The sequence below is a fragment of the Ctenocephalides felis genome, unplaced genomic scaffold, assembly GCF_003426905.1.
Source record: "Ctenocephalides felis isolate EL2017-DRISC unplaced genomic scaffold, ASM342690v1 CF-g0.4_SCAFFOLD_03571, whole genome shotgun sequence".
NCBI lineage: Eukaryota > Metazoa > Arthropoda > Insecta > Siphonaptera > Pulicidae > Ctenocephalides > Ctenocephalides felis.
The window spans coordinates 50,514,258-50,526,069 of record NW_020539725.1 but is presented as its reverse complement, the minus strand read 5'-3'; the positions used below and the strand labels follow the sequence as shown (position 1 = coordinate 50,526,069).

Below are 11,812 nucleotides of genomic sequence, written 5' to 3'. Positions count from 1 at the left end.
AAAAAATAAATTATTGGTTAATTATGAAGTTTGGAAGTCTGTAATTATTGTACCAAAACATATCTTCAGTAGTTTTACCAACTATTTTAACATTGATATTGTCACTAACAGGGCTTCTAGATCTTTCTAGAAATTGACAAAATTGATAAACTGAATAAAAAACTATCGAAACCATGAAATGAAATTTTGTAATACCTTGAAAAGATTGTGTGATGATTGACCCAGGTGTTTTTTTATAATTAGTTTTTGCCTAAAATTTTTAACCCATTTTGTAAACTCAAAAATTTATGTTAATCAGGCAAAAACCATCCAAAATTCACTTAATTATTATTTTAATAAATTGTTTTTTTTGTCCACTTATTTTGGCTTCGAAGAAGCATTCGGTTTAGGATTTTGTGATGTCAGGTAAAATGTTTAATTTAGTACTGACGGTTTTCTCCATATATACATAGTTGCGTGCAAACTGTACACTTTCATTATTATTTCAAACCGTTAATATTTTAATCGGGGTCACGCGTACAGTCGTTAACAAATAATAAATGCATATACCGACATCGTAAAATGTATTCCATTAAACTTCTTGTTAATAATGCACGTGCAGACCAGGGCAGAATAAACTTTCTAATTAATATATATATATATATATATATATGTTTAATTTGAGTTTAATATTCGGGCGTAACATCAATAAAAATATTTATTTTTATTGATGTTACGCCCGAATATTAAACTCAAATTAAACATATATATCAACATCAAATTCAAGAATATTCAAATATATATATATATATATATATATATATATATATATATATATATATATATATATATATATATATATATATATATAAAATATATATGTAATATTTTTGCAGCTCAATCGTCAAATTAAAAAAAAGATTAAATAACAGAAATATTTATTCCATTAAACGTTTCGACACTTGTGTGTCATCACTCAGTAATCAAATCAGGAAAAACAATACAAAAAAATAATTATGATGTAAAATTGATTAAACACTAAATTTGTGTAAATTAACAAACGAGAAATTGAAGGAGCACATATTGCCCTCCTATATTTAATGTTAATACTAGCGGTGCATTGTGGACACTGATCAAGGTCACAACGCCGTTTGGCTAAAAAATGAATAATAGTTTACCCAATATAAACTTAACCCTTTCCACTCGCTAATTTCAAGATTTATATGAATTTTGCTGCCGGAGGGGCTGCATCCGAGTGAGAAGAGTTAATGCGTACTATACGAGCATTAAGTATAAAAATCAGTAGGTAATCCTGTAACCAAAATAAGTAAATTGCATTTATTATATGCAAAAAAACATTCACAACTAATTTTAAATTGAAAAAAAAAAACTATAAAAATATTGTGTATATAAATCTTGTGGAAATTACTTAAACTTCAAGTACTGGCTTTGAAATTTTTTCTGTAATGAAAAAGATTTTCCGATATCGGGGAAGCACTATTAGTATCAAAGTAAATATAGTTCTTAATAAATAGCATTGACTCACTCTCACGTTATCTAGAAGTACTTAGAGATAGATGCCCTATAAATTCTGACAAATCTTGGGAAATATTTATTATTTTATTAATTGTTCAACAATTAAGTAACTCAGCTGAATCAGCATAAAATAACAATTTCCAAGCCAATATGAAGAATTTAGTAGTTTTCGGGTTAGTGCTAGTGGCTCTATTTGCTGTTACAATGGCAGAAGACACCCCAGATGAAAATGAGAAATTTGAAGTAAAGATGTCAAAAGTGTCTTTGGATGAAGTAGAGCCAGGTATATATAAGAAAATCAATAATTCAAACTACTATATAGTATATTTATGCTATTCATTAATTATTTGTTGAGACAAAAAATTACTGTAGATATTTTGGAACAAAATATGCACAATGCCAATAGCAATTCTTTATTTTGCATCACTGATATAACTCTCAATTGTAATTGGATAACACGCATAAATATAATTATAGCAAAATAAAGTAAAATATAAAGATAAAAAAATTAAAAAAAAGTTAAAAAATAAAAATGTTCAAAAATAAAGTAATAAAGAATATTTTCATTGATTTATTTTGACTTTGCTGGATTTCAATATTATTTATTACAATAAACATTATTCAGCAAAAATGGTTAATTACATTTTTACAGTAAAATATATATTCAATTTTTATGTTTTAATTTTTGTAGCACCACGTGTAGTATGCCAACTTGGAGGAAATAGATTATGCAATGCTCGGTGCATATCTCTAGGAAAAAGAGGAGGCGCGTGCAAAAAAGGAACTTGCTACTGCAGAAAGTAAAGAAAACTACCATAAATTATCATTTAGCACAAAATGAATAACAAGTTAACTATTTATAACTTATCCATTTGTATATTAGCTTAGATAATCAGAATACAATATCTATGACAAGCAAAACAATAATTTTTCATACACCATAGATTTAGACAAACAAAAAATCAAAGTAGTGGCTACAATACTTGTTTCAAATAAAAAATGTTTAAATTACTTTGAAAAATGTTATTATTGATACAACAATTTAGTGATCATATAATTGGAAAAAAAAACTCTTTATCTTAATGTCACTCAACAAACATTACTTAACACACATCAGAACACATCAGACTATATTTGAGACATTCCATATCTCTGAAACGCTGAATCAATTATTTTTCATAATTAAAGAACAATGAAGACTTTTGGTAAGAAGGTTATATTACATATATATATATATATATATATATATATACACATACATATTATACATATAATTTTGTTCTAAAGAGATACTGTCTTTAGGTCTGTGAGTAAGATATACAATTCTCATTTTCAAAACGGAACTTCATAATATAAGATTCTCATATGTGATGAAGTACAGCAAATCACTTCCATAATAAGTTGTTTTGTGATATGTAAATAGCCAGCTCCGTTTCTAAATACTCGTTTAAGTAGCTTCAAATACAAATACTTTGGTAAGTAAAACCATCGCCGTTGTCTGAACTTTGAAGTATAGCTTTCGAGGGGTAGCTAAAGTGACATATCACTCCGCAAGTGATTTAGGGGTAGATAACTGAACGTTTACAAGCGCGATGGGGAGCAAGCGATCTGGAAAATGATTTCAGATTTTCAAATTGATCGTTACCGATGTTTATTGCCCAAGTTATTAGCTACAGCCGCGAAAATTATCATTCCTCGAATGATGTGATCAAATTATATTACGACTGAATATATTTCCAGACATATGTATGTTCTGACAAATGTAATGGATATATATATATATATATATATATATATCCATTACATTTGTAATGGATATATATATAATATATATATATATATATATGATTTAATTAATAGGTGGATATATATATATATATATATATATATATATCCACCTAGTAATTAAAAACAGTTTTATTGAAAGAAAATGTTTTTTTTTTCAGAGAACATACGTATCGGGTCTTGATTTGACCCATCTTCACTGCATACAAATAAATTTGAAAAAAAAAACACAAAAACAACACGAAATTGCACGAAAAAATAAATATGAACCAAAAAATTGATAAAACGTCGAGTTATGATAAATTATAAAAAAATGTAAAATTAAATTAAATAATATATTTTATTAAAAAAAATACTATTCCAAACGAACATGTTGTCAGCTGGGAGTATGTGTTACGTATCACATACTTCAAGCTGACAATTACGAATGAATATTTTTGTATATATATATATATATATATATATATATATATATATATATTTATTTAAAAACGGCAAAAATTAGTATTTTATTAGTATTCATATGCAACTATTTGATCTAAGTTAGGTTTTCCAAGTATGTAGTTTTACAAGTACCTAAACGCCCAGGTATTTCTATAAATTATTTTACCATGCACCTTGAATATTTATACGCATTTCATAAATTTATTCTTATTTCATTCCGCCACTCATTTCACTTCTGACATGTTTAATTAAATATCCTATAACTTGGCAGATTTCTCGTGCAATACATGAAGGATCCTTTTAATATAATCACAAAAAAGGTTTATTTTGTTTCTTCAGGCCTGAATGGTGAAGAACACAAACCATGAGAGAGCGTTCGAAAAGTTTTATCACTCAATTTAGTTTGCTTGACAGAGCAATTAAGAGTTTGAAAGAAGTCGAGTTTAACTTTGTGTAATTTTTTATAGAAGCATTATACAAGTTGCCTTCCGACTCATGCGCGCAACAAACGCGTTTTCGACTTCTTACATTGTTTTCACAGCATTGCTGTATGTTGAATAATAGAAATAAATAAAATTTTATTACAATAAATAAATTCCAAAAATATATCTATGATAAATATTGTATCATGATTTTGCATAATTGTTTAGCGTAAATTCCAAAAAATTACTGAAACATTCAAAAAGTGTCAATATTATAGTAGCTAGAAGCAAAAAAGCAGTATTTTCTGATATGTTACTTTTTCACTATTTACTATTGTTTCTATTTGCAATGTAATGAGCAAACTAGAAATAAAGCAATATTCAAATAAAATTAAAAAACAATATATATATATATATATATAGTAGAAAAGATCTTCTTAAGATGCATTATAATCAAAACGATGATTGGAGTTGGTGGCATCTGATGCATACTGGTGGTAAGTATATTATAAAAGAGATTTAAAATAAAAATAGCTATCCCTTTATCTGTTTCTTTGTATGATGATACACAATATTTAGTGAAAGTTTAATGGTAGTGTTTGCAAATTGATCTTCAAAGTTATATTTTTACAGATAGAGTGGCACGTGAGAAAATTGTTTTAAATCTGTCCTAAGATTCATGACATTAAGTCTTAATCAATTATTTATACAGAATAAAAAAAGAAAGTAATAAAAAAACTATTCAATTAGAGCAACTAAACACGGAACGCATCAAAATATTATCACAATGCGAAATTGATATATTTCAACATTATATATCTGTACTTTTTGTATTTATCTCTTAAAATACTAACCAATATATGCAGTACTCGCAAAGCTCGCCGCAAGTGCTAACAAGCCACATGAAAAAGTTGCAGCAGCAATTAGCTAACTTTGTTATTTAAACTAGCCAAACCTTCTGACCATGAATGATTTACTTTATAGGTAAACCGAATGCTTGAACGATACACACACACACACACACACACATATATATATATATATATATATATATATATATATATCATATATAAAATTCTGCGTATGAAAGAATACTCCTCCTAAACGATTATTCCGATTTTGATAAATCTTTTTGAAGTTTGTTAAGAGAATTATTTAGGATGTATGTGATTATAAAAATGTAGTAATATTGTAGAAATAAATCGAAAAAATTGCAAAAAACAACATATCATTGTTTGACATTGAAAACATTATGATACATGAAAACTGTCATCTGCCAAAAATGTCGATTTACATGAAATTTGAATTCAGTTTAAGGCGAGTCTAGACATATTAGTATATAATATCCACATTCATGATTATGATTAAGAAAAATGTAATATCTACAATATTATTGCCGAAAACTAGCTGAGATATGCCAGAAAGTAAAACAATATAAGATACAATATATATTTATTGAAAGGCAGATGAAATTATATAATTTAGTTTAATAAATAACACAATACGTCCAAAATTGCATATACATTATTTTTTTAAACTTATGGATGTTTATTTTTCTTTATTTTACTAAATTATTTAAATACAAAAGAATATTTTAACTTTTAAATGATTATCTAAATATTCATTTGTTTCACCATGATCTTAGATTGAACAGTGTCATATGAATTATATTTCACAAATTGATCCACCGAAAATTTTAACTAAAGTAATAATTTTTATTAAATATTAGTAAGAAAAATGTAATTTAGAAATTGTAATTGGCAAAAAGCGACTAATATAGGGTAAGCGATATAAAAATTATAGACTATTATATATTATATAAATTATTGAAACAATTATATTGGTTGGAAGTAACAAAGGTGATATTGTTATTTTACTGTAGATACTATATTTATTCTTTCTGAATTTCTTATACTGATAAAAAAAACTGCAGTTTCCAATACGTATATAGCTTATGCTAAGACCATAAATGGGCAATAAATAGAATATTAAAAAGTATGGAATAGGATATTAAAAAAATTGGTATTTAGATTGTAGACGTGGGTGCAGGACGACGTCTGTTCAGTCATCATACATATATATATATAAATAAGTCGGGTTTTCCTTCCTGACGATATAACTGCATAGAACGCACGAACCGATTTCGACAATTTTGCATTCGTTGGAAAGGTCTCGGGTTCCGCAAGGAAATTAGTAGTACATGGCATCGTGTCATAATGCAAATTGCTGAAACTTCACGCACCGTAATTAAAAATTCGAGTAATGACATTAGTCAGAATTATCAGAATGATGCTTGGTAGAGTCAACGAGCAATTCTTGCCGCAAAGAATAACGGTGTGCACGCACTGAATTCACCATTCAATCAAAAATTGCTGGTTTGGTGACATACCAATGATTCCGACAAGTCTTCCGTTTGACTTCAAACGATTGCAATTTCCAGTTCGCCTTGCGTTCGCAATGACAATTAATAAGTCACAAGGCCAATCGCTTAGTGTTTGCGGGATAAATTTAGAAAATCATTGTTTTTCACTTGGGCAGTTATACGTTGCGTGTTCACGAGTTGGGAAACCATCCGCTTTGTTTGTGTTAACGTCAGACCAAAAAACAAAAAATGTGGTTTACCAAAGAGCACTTCAATGAAACGGATAATTTGCGGATTCACTTTCATTTACTCAAAGAAGTTCAACTAAAAAACACTTCATTTTTGTAATCGAAATAAATTCATTACTTTTGTGTAATAAAATCAAATGTTTCCTTTTCAAATATAAAACAAACTAAAAATTTCTTCATCTTTCTCACGAAACCATCTGATGGCAAAACGGAGTTCGACGGGGTTTGCTAGTCTAGTATATAAATATATTTTGTTTTTATGATCCAAACATTCTTAAATTTTTTTACCTTTATTATATATACATAGTCCTGAGTTTTTTTGACAATACGGATGTCTTCCTATTGTTCAAGATTGTAGACAGTCGAATGTCAAATATTCATAATTAAATCTACATCTCAAAATTCAAAACACCAAGAGTCACAAAAAATTCAACTAAACATGATACTTTTGTTGGCAGCTCTAATTAATAATATCATTAAAATCCTTATCCTATTTATTATAATATGTTTAATCCGATACTTTTAACTCTACTTTTATACTTTATACTTTTAAACTTTAGACTACTTTAAACTAAATTTTTTGTGTCTCTAGACTTTTTTTCTCTGAATGAACAGTCATTCGATACTCTTGGATAAGAGAACATAATATGCATATTATGCAATCTGTGTTTCATGTCAATGCAATAATACAAAATAATATAAAATACAACGTTGGAACAATTCTCGTTTTCAGAAGTATCACCAACTTATGGTATATAGTATCAATGTATCCTTGCCAAATGCAAAAACTGTATTACGATGGATACTGCGACAAGACATGTTTTAAATCCAAACCAAACATTTCAACTTAATATTGATAAAACAACCACAACGCAATGTAAACGACATTCAATGTTCAAGATATTATGCTTTACCACGCATTACCTAACATTTATTTCCTCTGAATACCTGGTGGTACGCCATAACGAAAACCGCACTGTCAATACCAGCCCTAATATCGCATCCCGAAAAAGCTCGGCGGCGTTAACGGCCATATCAATGTGCGTGCGACTTTAATATACGGCCTATCGTCCACACATGTTTAAAAGAACCTTTTTCTGGTTTGGGGTGTACCGAGCTCACATATTATGTTGCGGGGTAGATACGGTTAATGTCCAGGAGAAACGAACGGCGCAGCGGCTAGATAGAAATAGGTGTTAACCGCAAATGTGATCCCGGCAGCGGTCAACTCACGCACCGACGGACTCATTTATCAACTCGCCGAGGAAGGACTTGTAGGAGAAGAGCTGGGGAAAAGAATTTGCTTGTAGAACAACGTTTTTACGCGTTAATATATTTGCGACAACTATTTAACTTGATCACTAAATTTAGTATAAATGCTTTGTGACATCTGATTTTACCCTAAGAAGTTTGAAAAATATATAATTTTTCAGTAGAGTTCAAAAAGTACACGACCTTTATCTAAAACAAGTGAATTTAGAAATTTCTTAACAACAATAATTATAGAACCAGGGAACAAATTTTTGAAAAATACCAAAAAAAATAGTTCTGAAATGATAAATTAGCTGAGAATATTCTTGAACATACTTAGATTGTTGTTTGTTTGATATGTGTTATTTGTTTTGATGCAATTTATTTGGTTTAGACTCTATAATTACTTTAAGTGAAATTGAACCTTTGTGACCCTTCCTACCTAATTTATTGATTTTTTTTTTTTTGAATTTCATATCATACACCAACAGCAAGTAAATTTGTTGGCTTTATCTTACAAAAAATGTTCATTTGTCTGCAGATAAATTATAAATGCGATCTGAAGCAGACAGGTAGATACGTATTTTGGGGTGTTCAGATAGTCCTCAGCATCTTATTTGAAATTTTGAATGAGTTTTATATTGTTTTTGCATGCTGTACCCCAAGTGCTATACCATACGTCCAAATTGGCATTAGCTTATTTAACAGGTGTTGTTTGGAATTTTCTTCTAGCAGCCAGTAGAGACTTTTGAATCTTTTTTCTAATTGTTTTTTCTTTTTTTTGGGTTCTTTCCAGTTAAGACTTTTATCTAAGTGTATACGCAAGTATTTTACAGTTTTTGTTTATTGAATCATTTATAGAAATATTGATTCACAGCAACAGGTAAACAGGTAGAAGATAACTAGTCTAGTAGTCTAGAGATAGATGGATAGGCTAACAGGTTGACAGGTAAGCAAGTAATAAGATACATGTGTAAACACGTAGCCAGGTAAACTGTAGACATGTACAGAAGTAAACATGTAAATCGGAAGTAGATCGGAGACTGTTGAAAGGTAAATCATATACAATTCAAGTTATTTATAGATTAAATCGATTATTTACACATACCGAAAAGTTTATGAAACTTGTATTAATCGAAAATGCCTTTACCACTAGTTTATAATTATAATTATCTGTGTAAATCCCAAATATATTTATAATTCAAATATTGATGAAGTTCAACAATTCAGTGAATTTCTAGTTATTTTGGGTTTTATAAAACATTATAAATACATTTTACATAAAATTATTTTCATCTTGTCTTAACTTATTAGAATACCATGAATATTACAAATTAAAAAAATATCATTTGTTTTGGGAGTATATACAAAACTGTTTATTATTGGAACTACAATGCAAATTTAAATATTTTTCTAATAAATTATCCACCAGCTCCCTTACTACAACTATCAAGACATTCAGGAGAGGACGATAGGGACAACATATTGTATTTTATTAAAGCGCGATACTTTGTTATATATTTACTAAAGGAGAATATATAGTATTCGGGAAATCGTAAACAGCTACACTGTCGTGATATCAAAGAAATGTAATAAAGCAAATTTTGAAATATTATATTTCACCGCGAGTACAATAGAGTAATAATAGAATTTTTATATTAGATGAAATATCTTGGAGAAAGAAAAGTATTAGATGTAGTTTATCATTAAGTTAATATGTCATTTTTATATAATTAATATTATTATTAATTTCGATTGTAATCACAAATACTGGATGAAAATTCGTATATATAAATTACCGTTTTAATTTTTTTTAAGTTTTAAGAAGTTGGAAAATAATTTTGAAATTGAAGTTTTAGACCAAATTTACCAATTTTGTTTATATATGTATTTGTAGATATTCCAAAATCTTTGGTATAAGATGCTTTAAAATGTTCAAAAATGACGGAAATAGGCTGTATATATGGATGTAACTTTAAAAAAAAAAAATAACTTCAAGACCTGATATTTAAACTTAAAATATGTACCAAGATATATTGGGCATATTAAGTAAGTATTTCAATCGATTATTCTATAATCACTACCCAATTCCTCAAAGCTTTAATGATTTTTTCATACAAACGTGTGCAGCACTTTTAAAGATTTTTTAAAGTAATAATCACTAATTAAGAATTCCTCTCGCCAAAAAACCTTCTCAACCGATATACGCATTTACATCTCCGTCTTGTAAAAATTCATAAGTACGGCGCGGTAATAGAACGAAATAATTAAAACTCTGTTTCCAGTATTACCATTCATAATTTCATGCAAATTACTTACACTTTATGCGAATTTTAATGGCGTTTCTTTGATTAATTATTCATAAATCCGCCTGCTACCTTGAATTGTAAGATTTCGGATAATTCTGGTTTTGACATAGACAATCCATTCTTGGGCTCGGAGAAAATCATGAAAATTGACACCTTTGTCACTACACTTAGAGGTGTAGTATAAATTTCAACTTCAAGTATTATCCATCCTTTACATTAGTTTGGCATTAATTTTGATGTAAAGAATTGCATCTAATAGAATTATAAAAATTACTTCAAAATAAATAGACATTTTTAAGAATATTCTATCTACATTCTTCAAAAAAGACGATTGAATGCATAACTTACGAATAGGATTTTGTAGTAACAGGGTGAAAGTTCAGGGTTATTTGTGTTTCTTATTAAAAACTTAAACTTGACCTAAAAAATAACTAGTGTGTATAGCATCGTGCCTAAGGCAATTGCTGGAAATTCCCGTTCTATGATGAAATATTCAAAGAATATTAAATGTTTTTCAAATTAGATTATCTAAATAATGTAACCTTTATTATTCTTATTTCATAAAAAGTAAATAAACAGAATTTATCGGATTTAAAATGAAGAACACTGGCTAATATTTCTAAGTATTATATAAACTGAATTGCAAAGTTAAATTATTCATTTGAAGTATATAAGTAATGTTTAGAACTTCAGGCTAGAATTATAATTAAAATCCAAATTATTTTTACGATATTCAAAAAAAAAATAGTTTGAAAATTAAAAAGAAAATAAGATAAAAAGTAATTTCTTTACCCAAAAGCAACGGTTTATCAATACAAGCAGAATTTTTTAAACTATTCAAATTGGATGCTTAGTTCTCTCAAAAACTGCCGTTTTTTACATATTTAGTTCTATATCTCCAAAACGGCTGGACTGCCTTGCCCAAAATCTAATCACCACTTCTCGATATTTTTCGAATATATATATTGCATAATTGGAACTCATAGTATGTGAATATTTATATAGAATAAATAATATAATAAAATCTGAACATATATATACTTATAATTTTTGAAAAGACATTTTCTAAAGAAACCGAAATCTTTCATGTTTTCCTTTTGAATATTGATAACGGACAATACCCAAAACTTCAAAAGCTCGCGTTCATTATCTATCCAAATATAAATTCGGCGATCATTTTCAAGCGACGCATTTTATGAATTCCTTTCACGACACTTGTTATTTTGTTCGAATGGGATGTCCATCCGTAAAATATCATCAAAGTATATTCAAGCTAAACGAGGAGCAAACAGAGAGATCCAATTATCCAGACTTTACGCGTCAACTCGAGATTTGCGTACGTAATTAGAACATTTTCCATACAACTCAGACAAGGAGACGTGAGATGTAAAATTTATATTTTGAGTTTTCTTAGTTTTTACATACTTGTAATGTTTATAATTGCTGTGCCTTAGCAATTCAGTGTAATTGGAATAC

General features: G+C 28.2%; 1 protein-coding gene across 1 annotated transcript; it reads left to right on the top strand.

The window, feature by feature from the left end:
* Window positions 1-1,673: 1,673 nt before the first annotated feature.
* Window positions 1,674-2,427, top strand: LOC113384443 (defensin-1-like). The gene is made up of 2 exons (XM_026622157.1): window positions 1,674-1,798; window positions 2,207-2,427. Exons 1-2 carry the CDS (start codon window positions 1,720-1,722, stop codon window positions 2,317-2,319), a joined length of 192 nt encoding a protein of 63 aa, XP_026477942.1. The 5' UTR covers window positions 1,674-1,719; the 3' UTR covers window positions 2,320-2,427.
* The last annotated feature ends 9,385 nt before the right edge of the window (window positions 2,428-11,812 follow it).